This window comes from Onychostoma macrolepis, chromosome 23 (assembly GCF_012432095.1).
Source record: "Onychostoma macrolepis isolate SWU-2019 chromosome 23, ASM1243209v1, whole genome shotgun sequence".
NCBI lineage: Eukaryota > Metazoa > Chordata > Actinopteri > Cypriniformes > Cyprinidae > Onychostoma > Onychostoma macrolepis.
The window spans coordinates 26,277,060-26,294,778 of record NC_081177.1 but is presented as its reverse complement, the minus strand read 5'-3'; the positions used below and the strand labels follow the sequence as shown (position 1 = coordinate 26,294,778).

The window sequence follows — 17,719 nt, the reverse complement described above, 5'->3', positions numbered from 1 at the left end:
TTTAGTCCTTCATAAAGCCACCCCTTACCTTATAAGTAATTTGGTTACACTTTACATGAAGGGGTGTGCATAAGACTGACATGACACCTTCATAATCATGACATGACATATGTCATGAATATGAAGGGTTTTTATGCATGTTTATGACAACTGCCATTAAGTGTCATTTGCTCAGTTAATGCAAAGATGACATTGTTTGAGATGTCTTTGTTATGGGCTAGGGTTAGGTCAAATAATGTCATCTTTGCATTAAAAATGACATAACTGAGTGAATGACACTTAATGACAGTTGTCATAAACATGCATACAACCTCCCTCATATTCATGACATGTGTCATGTCATGATTATGAAGGTATCATGTCAGTCTTATGCACACCCCTTCAAGTAAAGTGTTACCGTAATTTTCTACAACATCCGCCCCGTGGATAGATGACACTTACTGAAGTTGTAAAACTGGAAAGTTAAGATTCCATTTTCTGGATCATTCTGTGACTGACTGAACTAGAACAAACCACCTTCAAGCAATGTGATACGATAAGCAGCTTCCACATGCTGTTAGAAGGAAATTCAAGTTGTGACAAGTGAGAAGCACACAGTAAGTACCAAAGTTATATTTTGTATCTAAATAGTTGTTCATATTTTGAGCTTTATCTTCACCAACTTATGCATCAGCTAAGTATTTCATTGTGGGGCCTACCACAACAACAACAACAGCACACTCTATGGTGATTAACACTGTGATTCACTATCTGCTTGCAGTTTTTAAACAGTGCTACAGTATGGCTGCCAAAAGAAGTCTCTTTGGGGACCACAACGCTGTCAAGAGGTGAGAGAATTTTAAGCATTTTTACAATAATGAAATTGTATAAGCATTCCTAGCTTTTACTTAGCTAAAAATCCATTTTCCATGCAGTATGTTAAAATTCACATTGTATAATCATTTAGTTCTGTTTGCCAAATAAATCTGACAACTCAGTCGAAAGCACTGAACTGAATAATTTGGTTTAGTCTCTAATATTATTGCATTATAACTTAGCAGATTGGATGTGCTGCTACAAGCTTAAGTTTTTGATCATTTTCTGATCAAGACCTGAAACATCATTTTCAGGGCCAAACCAAATCAGAAAACGTGTGTTCTGTTCTTCCAGCTTAAATGTTCATTATTTATTAGATATTTAGTTTTCCTTCATCCAATGCCACTATGTACAGAAATGAATTAAAAATCAATCATTTGTGGATCAGGTTCCTTAAATAAGGACTCACCTGAATCACTGATGCTGTTGCTTTACTCAAAGGATCTGTGTGGTTGGTTATAATGCTCAGCTGCAGTAGCGGGAACAGATTCAAGTGTTGACTGCAGCATTCCACTTTTCACAATTAGTTAAACGTGGCAGCTGTAATTAAATAATGTAAGATGAGATCATGTTTTGGGTGAAACCTTATTTTTGGATAATAGTTTTCTTTAACTGTCTGTAATATATGTTCTGGGAAACCTTATCACCATGTGGGAGGTTTCAATTTTGTATAAAGAACTGTGACCCCGCTGTGTCTGATTGTTGCTGTGTTTTAGTCTAATTCAGGGTGAATCTCCTGAGCCCAGCTGTGTGTCCTTGAGGAGTGCTGAATCAATGGGCACACCAGTTAACTTAAAGGACTCTTCTGCTGATGTCAGGTGAGTACAGTCTCATGGTCCGGAGTATTTAAAAAAAACATTTTTTATAAAAACAAATACAAACAGTAGTACATTTTAAGAACCTAGTGTCACGTGTGTCTTGTTCCCCATGCCCATATTTGGTCCTTCCTGTTCCTGTCTTTATTAGTTCATTAGTCTCCGTCTGTGTTTGATTTCGCCTCACCTGTTTCAGTTCTCTTTATTTGATTCCCCTGTATTCTTAAGCCTTGGTTTTCCCCGTGTCTGATGTCCGGTATTGTTCGTTTTACCCCGTGCTCTGTTTCCCTGTGTTTGTGCTTCATTAAAAGAAGGTTTGATTATGTTCCTCGACTCCTGCGTTCTCCTTGCTTCAGTGTAGATTGTGACACCTAGCACATGTGCTTTGAATGAGATTTGTACAAGAGTTATTATTTTCTTTTTCATGGACACTTTGATTTGTCTAATTCTGTGATTGTAAAACCCTATCGTGGATCAGATATTTCTGGGACTGAACCTACAATATTGGATCACCAACCCGGATCTTTTATCCAAATCTTTATACGTCTGAATTAACTTTTGGCTTTGATTTTACTACACTCAAAAAATATTTAGGCCTAAATTTAGGATTTGTGTGGTTGAATTGCATATATGTAATACATCCATTTGGATTACACCATTTTAACATGAACAAACCAATAAACCTAACATGATGCATATTTGTCAGTCATACATAAATGAAACAGGAAAGAATCTGTAATCGATACATTTTATCTCATTTAATATAGCTTGTCCCACAGCTAGCCATACAGTATTTTAACCGTTTAAACATTTTAACAGAATTTAATTTTCACAATGAGCAGATTTATGCTAATTCTAAGCAATAAATACATTCTAAAAATATAATTATTTAAATAAAATCAAAAATGTTAATGTTAAACTATGTGATGATTTTTTATTAATTTTTTTTTTTTGAATGTGGAAATCTTACTGGTTACATTTTATGTATGACTAAAAAAATCACATGATGTTTATTCGTTTATGTCCAAATGGACGGGAATTTTATGCCTCAAGGAGATCTACAATGAATACATCTTAAATTTAGACCTAAATCTATGTTTTGGGCAAAACTTTATTTTTGGATAATTTGTTGCATTATTTTCTGTAACTGTCTTTCCTGGCACATTCCTGTTCATATTGGGTCCGCCACATTGTTTCAATAGCCCCTTTCACACCGCTTTAGTTACAGAACTAAAAGTACAGTACTAAAGTACTGGGACGATTTTGCGTGAACTATTTCCCAGTACCATTTAAAGGGTTGCATTCGCACCGACAGTGAGTACTAGGAAGTGACGTAAGCTGGTTGACAGCGACGTTATTTGTGCACGGCGTTCAACAACGAAAACAAAGAAGAACAACGTTAACAACAGGAGGATGGAGGACGCTGTGATCGGAGCTGTGTTTTTGTTGTGTCTTGCGGGGTTCACAATAATGGACATGGAATGTCGACGTAACTTATACGTCAAGCGATTGAAAGATCGGAAAGGAGTTCAAAATGTTCAAAAGTGCCTGCACTTCAGCGTCCGTCCATCTATCGCTGTTCTCCATTCCTGTGAAATATAAGTTGATGCGATGTTTACACAGTATGTGTTTACACGGCGTTTTAAATCATGGTGGGTGAGGGCGTTTTCGTACGCGCTTAGCCAATCAGTGTACACTGTTCCTATGGAACTGTTTTAGACCCTACTCTGAAGTAGGAGCTAATTTAGTTCCTCCAAACGGAGTTCCGGGAACTAACACAGTTCCTAGTTCCCGTGGTGCGAACATGCCAAAAAGTGGGTAGTTCCACAATTAGTTTGGGTACTATGAAAAGGTTCCTGCGGTGCGAAAGGGCCTATTGTCTCCATTTGGCTCTTGGACTTGCTTATTTGGCCTGCCCTGTCTTTGAGCAGGTGGCCATTAGATGGCGAGGGTGTCCTGTGTTGCCTCAGGGGATTCCCTATCTTGATTAATCAAATTTGATGATGACCTTGCACATAAGATGCAACAATATGTGTTAGCACACCTTTAACCCATGTGTGTGGTTTAATTTTTAATTTTGTATAAAGAACTGTGACCCCACTGTGTCTAATCATTGCTGTGTTTTAGTCTAATTCAGCGTGAATCTCCTGAGCCCAGCTGTGTGTCCATGAGGAGTGCTGAATCAAAGGGCACACCAGTTAACTTTAGGGAATCTTCTGCTGATGCCAGGTGAGTACAGATTTATGTTTTAGACCAGGGGTCAGCAACCTATGGCACATGTGCAAATATTGGCACGCAGGGGGATAATCACTGGCACGCAAGCAATAGGGAAAACTGCATACCAATGTTAATTTTGAGGTAATCATTCCTCATAGTTACACAGCCTGTTAGGAGTGTAAGGATCCACCGGCCGGCCCAAAAAGCAGAGGCCAGAAGCCTGGTTGAAGGTTTAATGCTTGTTCGGTCTTTTACTTGCGCCTCTGAATTTATCAGGAGTTTAGTTTAGATTTTAGATTTTATTTCAAGTGATCATTAAATTTAGACAATATGTCTAATTAAAAACTGATCACAAATATCGATTGTATATTAATTTAGATATTTAATTATTCTGGAAATCCCAGACTTTCAATTATTCGTTCATTAATGACCCAGTGTCATTTAGCAATTCACTTGGCCAACAGTGAACGCATGGCACAAACTCGCCAGTTCTGGACTTACTCAGAGGATACAATGTGATTAGATACCTTAAAGTCGGCTGCACCCTGCTAGCACATAACAAAAAGTGTACTTTTCACTAATCACGAAAACTGTAACTTGTTAAGTGACAGTCAGAAATCGGAAGTCCCTAAAGATGTCCCCCATGGTCCATGCATTGGTACTTCAGTATTATCTATCCTGGACGCAGATTTGCAGAAACACCAGACTATGATTTTAATCTACTAGAAATAATCATGATTATAGAAGAGATCAGAATAAATAAAATATAACAATTTATTATTAGTCAGGTAAAATTGTATCTTGCCAATTGCATAATGAAATAATTAGAAGCCAATTTAGAAAGAATAATGCAGTTGTGAATCACACTGTAGCCACAGGGCAAGCCTGCTCCTGTACATAGATAATGTAGCTATATGGGGAATAGCCAAGTGTGTCATGAGTCCGGGTCCGCAATAATCCCTCTCACCACCAGAGGTCGCCACTTCCCGTCTTCCCGGACTCAATTGCCATTACTCCACACACCTGCCACTCATCACACTCCCAGCTGTTCCCCATCACCATGGACTATTTATACACCTCACTCCCGCTACTCTGTCTGGTGAAATTATCAATTGTTTGTTGTTATTTGTAGTTGCTGTTTGACTCTGGGGATACATGCACTGTGTTGCCGTTTTATGTATCCCACTCCTTTATCTGTTTTGTATTTGCCCTGTTGGCTTTTTCGTTGACCATTAAATTAGTTTTTTCCCTGCGTTTGGACCCAGACCCTGTTCTTTCCTTGCACATCCCTACCGTGCCGTGACAGAGTGAGTGAAACGTGTGTGTGTGTGTGTGTGTGTGTGTGTGTTTGTGCATGTCAATTAAAGCAGCGTATTAATATAGAATTGTGATTAAACTGACCAGTTTTAATGCACAGTTGGCCTTGTCTCACACACATAGAGTCAACATAGGCTCATTGCTCATTGCACTTAAGTGCTGAAGAGCTCCAGTACGAACCCTCTGAAACTACAGTTTAATAAAACAGCTCAAATCAGCTGGATTTGGAAGTTAAAATAGCACGATTGCATCAACAACTGCATTTTTATATCACTTTTGCAGTTGTTAACACTATTGGCTAGGTTTAGGGTTGGGTTTGGTGTAGGGGATATTTCTAAAACAGTAGAGCATTAACTTTCAGCAACACTCCTCGAATATTTGAATTATGAACCACCACTCCTCAGGAGGATATAATATGAATATAATAAAAAAAAATAATAATAACAGCAAAAGATGGGCAATTTTGGCTCTATAATTATTTCACTATAAACTGCTTTAATGTGGTGCGAGAGATTCTCTACTAATAAGCTTATGAGTTGAATCCGGTGTGTTTAATTAGGAAAAGTTCAATAATGTGTATTGTTTGTTCCCTAGAGAAACAGGGTGCGGAAACACTGGTGCAGTTTATTATATTTGAGAAAATTACATACTGTATGAAACCATATATGTAGTGTTGTGTATTACATGCTTGAATAAATATTTACCAGAATTTCCAATATTTTCAGTGACAAGCAGGATGGATCAGTTTTGCTTGAAAAGAAGAAGTTGGACGCCATTTTTAAGGTAGGAGTGGTTTTTATGTTTTTTGTGGCTGGGACTTTTAAAATAAATTGTATGTGTCCCTCTGTTACAATGTGCATACTATCCATCCTAAATAGTATTTGATATTAGAATAAATGTGTCGCAAAACACAGTATGTTGAAAAGAATATGCCAGAAGTCCTTGGATGTTTACTGTTTCAAGTATATTTTCAAAGTGTGGATCCATGCACATTCCAACAGCTGATATTGCCTACATCCCATTGCACTGAAGGTGAATTTGGTCTAGAACTACAAGTCCTGAAAGAAGCCAAAGAGAATCCAATCAAACAAAACAGTCAAAAATACAGTGGGGAAATGCAGTGGGGAGAATGCCTGTGAGAAAAAAATGTGTTGATGATGTGTGTGAGTGAAGGCATAAGTGCAGGAGAAATAGCTTGCAGGAGATGTGAGGGAACTGGGTCCAGACAGCAGGTGGTAGGGTGGCTGGAGAGGATAAGATTAGACACTTCATCTTCTGTAAGAGGTGAGAAAGAGAAGAGAAGATGGTCAGCTGTGTGAGTGTTTGCTGTGAGTTCTTGGGTGAATGGAGCCGAGAACTGATTGCTGCTGTTGGATGTGGTTTTGTTAGTGAAGTAATTAGCAGAATCGTCAGCAGTTAAAGAGGTGGTGGAGGACGACAAAGGAGGGTATTGAATGTTTTGAAGAGTTTGCGTGTGTCTGATGTGCTGTTGATCTTGTTGTGGAAGAAGGCCATTTTGGCAGCGTGAAATTTGGTGGAAAATGAAGATAGCAGTGACTGATACCTGCTGAGATCAGCAGAGTCTTTTGATTTGCACCATTTTCTCTCTGCTGCCCTGAGTTTAGTCTGATGTTTGCGGAGTACATTGGTTAACCAGGGGTTGGAAGGAGTAGTATGTGCATGTCTGGAGGAAGTAGGACAGATATTATCTAGGCAGCTAGTTAGGGTAGTAAATAATGTATCTGTAGCACAATTCACATCTAATGATGAGAAATTTGTGGGGGTGGGAAGAGAAGATGATACCATGGAGGAAAGTCGAGAAGGAGAGAGACCTCAGATTTTGTCTAAACGAAACTTGCAGAGGGGTTGGTGGTGTGGAAGAAGGTAGATGTAGATTAAAAGTAATAATAAAATGACTGCTATCCTGCTAACTACGATGTGGATTTTTACAGGGAGTGTGACTGTAACAGCATGAAATTCAAAGGAAATGTTGTTGATGTTATAATAGCATGGGAGGTAATGTTATGTTGTAGAAGAGCAAAAGCGATTTTCCTTCAAAGGACAGGCCTATCACTACAAATTCCTTCCCTTCAGGCTGTCCCTGTCTCCTAGCACCTTGCCCCTCTCAGGGAAGTGGGCATTTGCATTCTCAACTCAATGACTGGCTTACTGTAGTTCACTCTTGAGGTTTGGTTTGTGCACAAAATGAATTAAAGTGCCCTTATTATGCCATTTTTACAGTTGCTAATATTGTTTTATGATTCTCCTAAAACAGGTTTACATGCATCCAAGGTCAAAAAACACTTTAGTTTTTTCAAAAAATCAATTTAATTTTACCTCATTTCTAAATTATTCGTAAACGACTCATGCGAAGCAGTTCAAAGAATCAGTCTCTCTAAACCCCTCCTTTCCGTGAGCCCTCACTCTTGTGATTGGTCAGATGGCGCTTTGTCATTGGTCTACCGTGTACAGCGAGTGTCGGAAACGAAAAGCCCATTGCCATAACGGAATGACTGGAGACTTGTCAATACATAGGAAAGATGGTATCTATTGTAACTTACCAATTCAAGCTGGATTCTGATGATGAAATCCGGTGCTCCCGGTATGCGATTTCTGCCGAGAGTAGGGGTGTTCGATATGACGATTTTTGATGGTGGACTATAAAAATGTCTCCACGATCTGCTTTTTTGAAGAAATATCGTAGTATGGTACTTCAGCACGCATTCTATCAGCTGCAGTTCTGGCGCCGCCGTCTCTATATACTGTACAAGGCCACATACATTCACATCAGTGTTAACTCAGCGGTAGAGTTACTCTCACGGGACACTGCACTTATTCGCAGTCACAAAAGTACATTATTTGCATCTGCTTCAAAGACTGGTTAAATGTTTCATTCGTGTGCTGTTCTGATTAGCGCCTTTTCTGAGCACATACACCCAAAGCGCGTGCTCTAAAAAGCCTGTCAAACAGCGCCTGATTACTGAACTAAGTTATGTTTTGTGCTAATACTGTCAAAACACACAATGTTTATGTATAGACTCAGTTGGTTATGTCTAAAATGAAGGTAAACAGCTGAGAGAAACGCATGCGTGCCTGTATATTAGATGTGTGCAGGTCTTAAAGGGACAGTACTAAACATGCTGCCGACTGTAATTAAAGGGATAGTTCACCCTAAAATTTAATTTCTGTCATTATTTACTCTCACATGTTGTCCCAAACCTGTAATAATTTCTTTCTTGTGCTGAACACAAAATAATATATTTTGAAGAATGTGGCTAACCAAACAGTTGCTGGTCCACATTGACTTTAACAGTAGGGAAAAAAATACTATGGAAGTCACTGTAGACCAGCAACTGTTCTACACATTCTTCAAAATAGCATTTATTTTCAGCAGAAAAAAACTCGTTCAGGTTTAAACCAACTTTTGAGTGAGTAAATGAAGGTATAAAAATAAAACACTAGCCTATTTTAATTTTGGGGTGAATTATTCCTTTAATGTTAATAAAACACCAAACACAAAGAGAAAAATCACCCACTACTCTTGAGTGAAAAACTTTAATACAGTTGCTTTAATAGGAATCAATCTATATATTGTTTTATTTTTATATTTGTTCATTCAATTTCTTGAATGCTCCTGCTAAATACACCTATTGTAGACTACCTGAAAATAAAACACTGTTTATTTTATTTGTATATTATGTGTATTTGTAATGTGTATCTTTGCTCTCATTTTTTAATAACAATGGTAAAACAATGACAACAATTTTTATCTTCACCCACTTTGGCCTAAATATCCGCCATATTTTTTTTATATTTTGTTACCTTGAAAGGCTTTGTCTCTATAATAGGGAAATTAGTTTGGCTGTACTGCTCAAACAACTTGCAAAATAGAAATTCCAACATGATCGTGATATTTCTAAAGAAAATCATGATATTTTTGCCAAATCGCCCACCCCTAGCCAAGGGGGACCAAACCCATCCCCCCCCCCCACCCCCATTTTGCCCCTGCCTCCGGAGGTCTGTGCACGCCACTGCTTGACATGATGTTAACCACACGGAAATTTTACTGTGTTTGTGGATGGGCAAGTTGTTCGCGAGAACGTGGGCAGACATTATGCAAATGTGTTACTTCGTGACATACAGCTGTAACAGAATAAGATTCGAATTCCTGATGACTCGTTTAGGTGATTGCGAGCCGACTCTTTTTTTTTGATAGACAACAACTTAATTTATCATGCACTGTAGGCTTCACAACTTTGCAGATAGTTTATGTTCACATACAGCTACATGAAACACTGCATGAAAGGTAATATTCGAAAAGACATAATAGGGACACTTTAAGTCCTCAACCACCTAGCCCGATTGAGACTTTGGGTCAACTAGGAAAGAGAAAACTCCTCTGCAGAGTATCTCTTTTCTCTGTGTGTATGTGTACTCAGTCACTATGTCAGCATGCCTCTCAGAGGATCATATTCATTCAGTGCTAAACTGCTTGAGAACGCTCAAGCACAAAACAGCAGTCCCTCTCAAATACTTTCAGAGGGCATATGTCATCCTCAGATGCGGTTACACCATTGGAACTGATGCATATGAGAACACTTCATCACTGGCTTTATACCTGAGTCCCAAGATAGGCATGGCACCAAGGCACACACTGTATGAGCATCACACCAGAGTGTCGCCACAATTTCAATCCTTGGAAGGACGTTTCATTTCTACAGGCAGGAGTGCCCTTAGGGCAAGTGTCCAGATGCATCATTGTAACAATGAATGCTTACAAGACAGGCTGGGGCACAGTATGTAATACGTGCCCAGTCTCCAGGGTCTGGACAGGCACAAAGCTGCATTGGCAGATAAATTGCCTGGAGTTGTTGACGGTGCTTGTGGCCTTGAGGAGGTTTCTGCCATTGATCCAGGGCAAGTACGTGTTGGTCCGGATGGCTATCTCTTTTGGAGCCAGCAGAGAGCCAGCAGAGACTCAGGTCTCTGTATGCCACTTACATTCCACGAGACCTCAATCATGTAGCGGACTCCCTCTCACGGCAGGTCATGCTCTGAGGCGAGTAGAGGCTTCCCCCCTAGATTGTTCAACTGATTTGGTGCCAGTTCAGTCAGATCTGTTTGCCTCACGAGAATCCACTCATTGCCCACTGTGGTATTTCCTGACCAAGGACCCCCTCAGCACAGACCCATTGGCACACAGCTGGCCCAGGGGCCTATGCAAGTATATGTTTTCACCAGTGAGCCTTATTGAACAGACTGTGCAAAGTCAGGGAGAACACAGAACAGCTTTTGTTGGTGGTTCCATACTGGCCCAACAAGTCTTGGTTTTCGGAGCTCGTGCTGTTGTCATCAGCTCCTTCCTGGCAGATTCCCCTGAGAAGGGACCTTCTCTCCCAGGGGAAGGGCACAATCTGGCACCTGCACCAAAATATCTGGATCCAGTGTAAATTTTGACAGCAAATTTTGATTGTTTTAGTCATAGTCTTTTGACTAAAATGCCATTTAGTTTTAGTCATATTTTAGTCATCTGAATTGTTTTAGTTTCAGTCTAGCTTTAGTCGAATAAATATCATGAGATTTTTGTGGACTAAATCTACTGTAAATTTAGTTAGCTAAAATTTAATGGGTTTAATTACAGTGTAATGCATTTATTATGCATTTCTCAAATTTCCAAACTCATTGTATATGTTTGATATTGAGGTTTTATCATGATAAAACACTCATTTAACTGCGGTGACACACAATATGTCTTAATATTAAAATTTTAGCCAAAGGAATTCACTGCAAGAGACCATTACGTATAAGTATCCGTCGAGTGAACTCTTGTAATGGATTAGTGCTCCATATATTGTGGCTCTCTTATAGAGATCTTCACGGAGGACCCGAGACCTGAGGACCCGGGACCTGTACGGGTTCGGGTCTATATTTTAAATTGTCAGCCGGGTCCGGGTTGGGTCCCAATCTATTACTTCGGGTCCCGGGTCTGTTTAACATTGTGTTGTGTGTAATAGCCTACCCGAGTCGATCGGAGAATACCGCACCCGCCAGAGATCAGTGTCAGTCAGCATGTGTGTCTTTTGTAACTTGCAGTTTGTAAAATTAGGAAAAAAAAGAAAGAAAAAAAAACACGCGTTACCTCAGCCACCAGAAGCAGAGCGCGGGTGAAGTTAATGTAGCCTACTGCACGCAGACGGTAATCATGGATTCCTTCATGAGTGATTTTGAAAAAAAAAAGCTGAAACAAAATTGAAGAGACGCACCTGTTATTGAACACGCATGCAGTAAAGTGTAACGCACTTCTTGTTCTGCACGTTTTTTGCTAAAAAAAGAATTGCTCCGAGTCTTTATTACAACCAACAAAAAGTATCGTTATTGTTGCGTAAAAAAAAAAAAAACTGCGAAGTTGCATTAGTCATCCGTCACTGACCGTGACAGCAAGTAGACTTTTAAAGCAATAATCAGTGGATTAAGAAGGCTCTTTCAATCGGAAATAGAGAGGAACGAACAGCCTAACATGGATGGAAATTTATTGGCTAGGAGGATTGTATGCATCGCAGTCAGGGAGAAGTCTACTAACAGTAGTAAGGGAATTTTTTTCTCTCGCAACTTGTTATTGACTTAATAGCAGTTTGCTGTGCAATATATGCTGATCGGGTGCAGTCGGGTCTGTGTCTTCCCAGCTGGGTTCGGGTCCAACTTTCGAATAATGGTCGAGTCAGCGTCGGGTCCGGGTAGTACATTTAAGGCATTTCTCGGGTCTGCACGGGTTCGGGTCCCACTTTCAAATAAAATACAGGTCCGGGTCGGTTCAGTGCAGCACATTTACGGGTCTCCTCGGGTTCGGGTATGAATTTTTGGACCCGTGAAGACCTCTACTCTCTTAGCAGCCCCCATAGTGTATTATCGCTGCCCTACAGAGCCCCGTTAGTTTTCCTAGTCTTGCCTTGCCTCGCCTCGCCTCGCCTAGCCTTGCTTTTGTCGGATTGTGTTTTCCCCTGCCTGGACTACCGCTAACGTTTTGGATTACCTCTCCTGTCTCGCCCCTTTGGATACTGTTCGCCGATCGTCGACCCACGCTTGTCTCTGTTTACTCTTGTCTCACCCATGTTATACCTGTTTGCCACTGTTCGACCCTACCTGTTATGATCTCAAATCTCTGCTCAAATAAAGCTTGCATATGGATCCGCATGTCTCTGGTCTCGTCAGCCCCGTTACACCTAGGGTGTGGCCAGCTATGCAAATTTTATCACCAATTTTAACTGATCTTTTCTCAATGATGTCAGAGGTGTCTGGGCTCCCAAGTGCAACCCCTAATTTTGGACTTTGATACAACATCTTCGTTCCCTCCATCAGGGAACAAGGGTTGGCATATGAAACCAAGATGTTTTCATCATGTATTCTGTAATCGATAATGAACTACAATTTTTAAGTAATCTATCCAGCTCTGTCCATATTACAACAAGAACAATATTAATGGTTTATTTAAAGGTACAATATGTAAGTTTTCGCCACTAGAGGTCGCATTTTCAAAACAATAACAAAGGCGAAGCTTGATTACGCTATGAAGGAGGATGTTCATGGATGAGGTGATGAATTATTATTTTTTTTTTATTATTACCTGTACTTTCCACAGTTATTCAAACAGTGAATAAATTATACAGAGCAAAGAACTTATGTTGTCAAAGAACATTATGACTGGCTTAAGTCTAGCGCGAGTTTAAGCACTCTCAAAAAACTCCCCTTATAATCAGTAAAGACGTCTATACACGGTTTGATGAATGAATCTCTTACATCATATGTACATCTGGACTTTGTTGTTTATGATGAGAAAATTTGTATGAGAAATGAATTCAGTAAGCGAGCATGTTCAGTGCACAACAAAAACTCATCTGAACGCCTCTGATTAGCCATTGCATTCATAAGTTCAACGTACTCCTGTGTGATTGGTTATAATGTGCAACGCTGTAATAACACATAAAAAATCATGGCACAACATTGAGCAGATCTAAATTTAATGATACAGTCAACTCTTTTCAATTTCATTTTCATTTTATTCACGACAGCCCTAATGGATTTAGTTTAACTGTACAGCAGTATTTGTGTTCATGTGTTGCCATATTTTCTACAAACAGAAGCTGAGGATAGTGCGGATATTACGTCATTGATATGCAACTATGATCAGGGACGAGTCATTATTTAAAGTTGGAATTTCTCTGGATTTACAAATCCTTGGGAACTTTTGGGATAACATAAATACACAACTGCATTAAATATATCACACTGTGGAAGTAGTTTTTGGATATTTTATTACATAAATCTTGCATATTGTGCCATTAACTGGTAATCTGGTAACTGGTAACCAAAAAAAAAAAAAAAAAGTAAATAAATAAATAAAACATAATTTAAACACAACTGAACTTGTGTATAATAATCCTTCAGTTCAGCCTCTCTTTTACTGAATGGAGGTTCTTTTTTGAATATTCACTGTGATTACACTTATTTCAGGAGCTTAAGCCCAAAATGATCTCTCTGGTGAAAAAAGAGCTGAAAAGGTTCAAGAGATTACTGAATCCAGATTACCCAGTATGCTCTGGGAGAGAGTGGGATGATGATGATAAAGGTCAAGACAGAATCAGACAGGGGATTCTGAAAATAACACTGCATGTCCTAAGGGAGATGAACCAGGCAGACATCGCAAACACATTACAGACAAGTAAGAACTCTGTATCATGTGACTATTTTATTACATTAAAACACAGCTTGTATTTAATGATCACTTGAGAAATCAAAATTACTTACTTGGACTTACTTAATTACTTGGATAAATGCATGCTAATGATGTATATCCATTTGTGTTTTGTCAGTAATATAAGCATAAATAAAACATGACATTTAAAAAAAAGATTTGATAAAATAATTAGCTTGTTATAAATGAGAACTGCATTGAGGATATTTCATGTCTATCAGAGACTTTATTTTGGGTTTTATATTTGTGAATAAGAACATACATTTTGATTGTCATTTCATCTTTCAGAATGTGCCCCTATATGTCAACAAAAACTTAAATCCAAACTTAAAGACAAATTTCAGAGAATTAACGAAGGGATCTTCAATCAAATTAGCTCAACACTGCTTAATGAGATCTACACAGAGCTCTACATCACAGAAGGAGGGATTGGAGAAGTCAATAATGAGCATGAGGTGAGACAGATTGAAACAGCATTCAGGAGACCAGAGACACCGGAAACATCAATCATATGCAATGACATCTTTAAAGCCTTACCTGGACAAAACAAACCCATCAGAACCGTGCTGACTAAAGGAGTTGCTGGAATTGGCAAAACAGTGTCTGTGCATAAATTTATTCTGGATTGGGCAGAAGAAAAAGACAATCAGGATGTCCACTTCATATTTCCACTTCCTTTCAGGGAGCTCAATTTGATGAAGGAGAAATACATCAGTCTGATGGAGCTTCTTCATCTTTTTTTCAAAGATACAAAAGAACTGAGATCACCAGACTATGAGGATTACAAGATTGTGTTCATATTTGATGGAATGGATGAATGTCGACTTCCTTTAAATTTCACAAAAAATCCAAACCTGTTTGATATAACAGAACCGGCCTCAGTGGATGTGCTGCTGACCAATCTCATCAAGGGGAATCTGCTTCCTTTAGCTCTCCTCTGGATCACCTCTCGACCAGCAGCAGCCAGTCAGATCCCTCCTGAGTGTGTTGACCAGGTCACAGAAGTACGAGGGTTCAATGACCCTCAGAAGAATGAGTATTTCAGGAAGAGAATCATTGATCAGAGTTTGGCCAGTAGAATCATCACACATGTCAAATCATCAAGAAGCCTCTACATCATGTGTCACATCCCAGTCTTCTGCTGGATTTCAGCCACTGTTCTACAGAGAATGTTGTGTGAAGCAGAGAGTGCAGAGATCCCCAAGACTCTCACTCAAATGTTCACTCACTTCCTGATCTTTCAGACCAAACTAAAGTCTCAGAAATATGATGGGAAATGTAACGTAGATCCTCAGCTGACTCAGAATAATATTCTGTCACTAGGAAAGCTAGCTTCTGAGCAACTAGAAAAAGGGAACCTGATCTTCTATGAGGAGGATTTGAGAGAGTGTGGCATTGATGTCAGAGAAGCATCAGTGTACTCTGGAATTTGTACTCAAATCTTCAGAGAGGAGTTTGAATTGTACCTGGGGAAAGTGTACAGCTTTGTGCACCTGAGCATTCAGGAGTTTCTTGCTGCTCTATTCAAGCTAATTTCTTTTATTGGGAACAAAGAGAACAACTCAAATATAATTGAGTTTCTAAAGAGTGAAGTGAACAGGGCCATACAGAGTGAGAGTGGACACCTGGATCTTTTCATCCGATTTCTTCTGGGTCTCTCGTCAGTGTCCAGTCAGGCTCTTCTGCGAGGCTTGTTGGCACAAACAGAAAGCATGTCCTCAAGCCAAGAGGAAATAGTTGAGTACATTAAGATGAAGATCAGGGAGAACATCTCTCCAGAGAAATCCATCAATCTCTTTCACTGTCTGAATGAACTGAACGATCATTCACTAGTGCAGGAGGTCCAGACATACTTGAGCAAAACAGGTGCAAGCCGTTTGTCTGGAGCCAGACTTTCTCCTGCTCAGTGGTCAGCTCTGGTGTTTGTGTTGCTAAATTCAGATGAGAAACTGGATGAGTTTAATCTAAGTAAATATGATCAGTCAGAGGAATGTCTTTTGAGGCTGCTGCCAGTAGTGAAAGCATCTAGAAAAGCAGAGTCAGTATATTTAATATATAGCCTATATTTTTTTCTTTCTTTTTTGTATAATAAAGTACAATACTCAAACACTGTACAGTACAGAATTTATTTAAAATCTAAATTTAATAGAAATATAAAGGATATATGCATTATATGTATATACAAAATGTGTATGTATTTAACAATAACACAATTATACACAAAAATGCATAAATACTATTTTGTATAAATCAGTGTTATTATTTATTTAGTTATATAATTTGAAGTGATTTGAATTAATCTATACAATTTTATGCTGGTCATGCTGAATACATGGTTATTTATTTCCTAGTCTGAGTGGCTGTGGTCTCACTGAAAAAAGTTGTTTGGCACTGGCCTCAGTTCTCAGCTCAAACTCCACAAGTCTGAGAGAGCTGAACTTGAGCAACAACAACCTAGAAGATTCAGGACCGAAATACCTCTCTACTGAATTAAAGAATCCACAATGTAAACTGGAGACATTAAAGTAAGATTCCTTAAAGAAGTCACAATAAGTTTTACTGGCCTCAGATAACAGGAATGTAACACTTTTGGATTTATGACCTGTTTTGGCAATATAAAGTTGTAAAATAAAAGCTTTGTAAAAAAAATGACCCTTCGCAAAGACTTGCACTCCCTTAGTTACTGTTGCTATGTCCGACATGCCATGCCACTCTCACGGCTATCATGTTCTTAGAGCAGTGAAAGATCACGGAGCAAAGAGGACACTGACAACATGCCAACAGACAAGACAGAGCAGGTTACTTCTGGTATGAAACAAACTCTTATATTTTAGATTTTGTCATTTTTTCAGAAATTCAAATAATGAGTACTGTTTTGTGGCCCTTTAATGTGTTGTGACAGATCACTGTAGTGCCTCAAGTGGCATGTGAACTGATCATCTTTTCAAATGTACTTAAAGCACGAAATAAACATGAGTAAACATCTGAAGGTATTTCATTTCAACTGCGGAAAGACGTCCAACCCACCAACGTTAATCTACTCTCCTGTCAGGTTTGTTTGTCGGACAAATTGCGGATTCAGCATTATGATTGGTCAGATCGCCTGTCAATCAAGCTCTATGCGAAGGGTCAATTGTTTGACATTATTTATAGCATGTAAATACCTAAACAAATACAGAAGCAACTTAAAATGCTATTATAGAAAGCATGGAATTTGAACACTAGAACCACATGGAATACATACATGCTTGGAACAGGTACTTTAAAAAGTACACAACTTAATGTGTGGGTGTCCTTCCCCTCCCCCTCAACAGTATTTATTTTTTTATTAACCAGGCTAGTTTAGAACTATTCATTTTTCTCTGCAGGCTGTCTGGATGCCTAATTAGAGAGGAAGGCTGTGCTGCCCTGGCTTCAGCTCTGAGATTAAACCCTTCTCATTTGAGAGCACTAGATTTAAACTGGAACAAACCTGGAGACACAGGAGTGAAGCTTCTTTCTGTTGTACTGAAGGATCCACACTGTAAACTGGAGAAACTGCAGTAAGTGTTGTTTTTTTGTTGTTGTTGTTGTTTGCTTGTTATTGAATAATAGAAATGATTACACAATTCTGTCAACACAAACCCATAAATGAGAATTTATTTGAAGTCACATATTCTTAGCATATGTTAAAATTTTACTTTTTAATCCTCTAAAGGTGAGTTGAGTTGTGAACCCATGTGCAGTTTATTTGACAGAATTATTTTAATTTTTTTAATTCTGGAGT

General features: G+C 38.9%; 1 protein-coding gene across 7 annotated transcripts in view; it reads left to right on the top strand.

The window, feature by feature from the left end:
• Positions 1 to 487: 487 nt before the first annotated feature.
• LOC131531856 (NACHT, LRR and PYD domains-containing protein 3-like) overlaps positions 488 to 17,719 on the top strand; it is a 39,588-nt gene continuing 22,356 nt past the window's right edge. For all 7 annotated transcript variants that reach the window (XR_009268796.1, XR_009268797.1, XR_009268795.1 and 4 more), the window contains exons 1-9: positions 488 to 596; positions 761 to 827; positions 1,572 to 1,673; positions 3,798 to 3,899; positions 5,930 to 5,987; positions 13,713 to 13,920; positions 14,242 to 15,991; positions 16,305 to 16,478; positions 17,322 to 17,495. Coding sequence is in view for 4 of the 7 variants with exons in the window: in XM_058762970.1 (XP_058618953.1) it covers positions 781 to 827; positions 1,572 to 1,673; positions 3,798 to 3,899; positions 5,930 to 5,987; positions 13,713 to 13,920; positions 14,242 to 15,991; positions 16,305 to 16,478; positions 17,322 to 17,495 (2,615 nt within the window). In the remaining 3 variants the exon portion in view is untranslated. The remainder of the gene's footprint in view (positions 597 to 760; positions 828 to 1,571; positions 1,674 to 3,797; positions 3,900 to 5,929; positions 5,988 to 13,712; positions 13,921 to 14,241; positions 15,992 to 16,304; positions 16,479 to 17,321; positions 17,496 to 17,719) is intronic.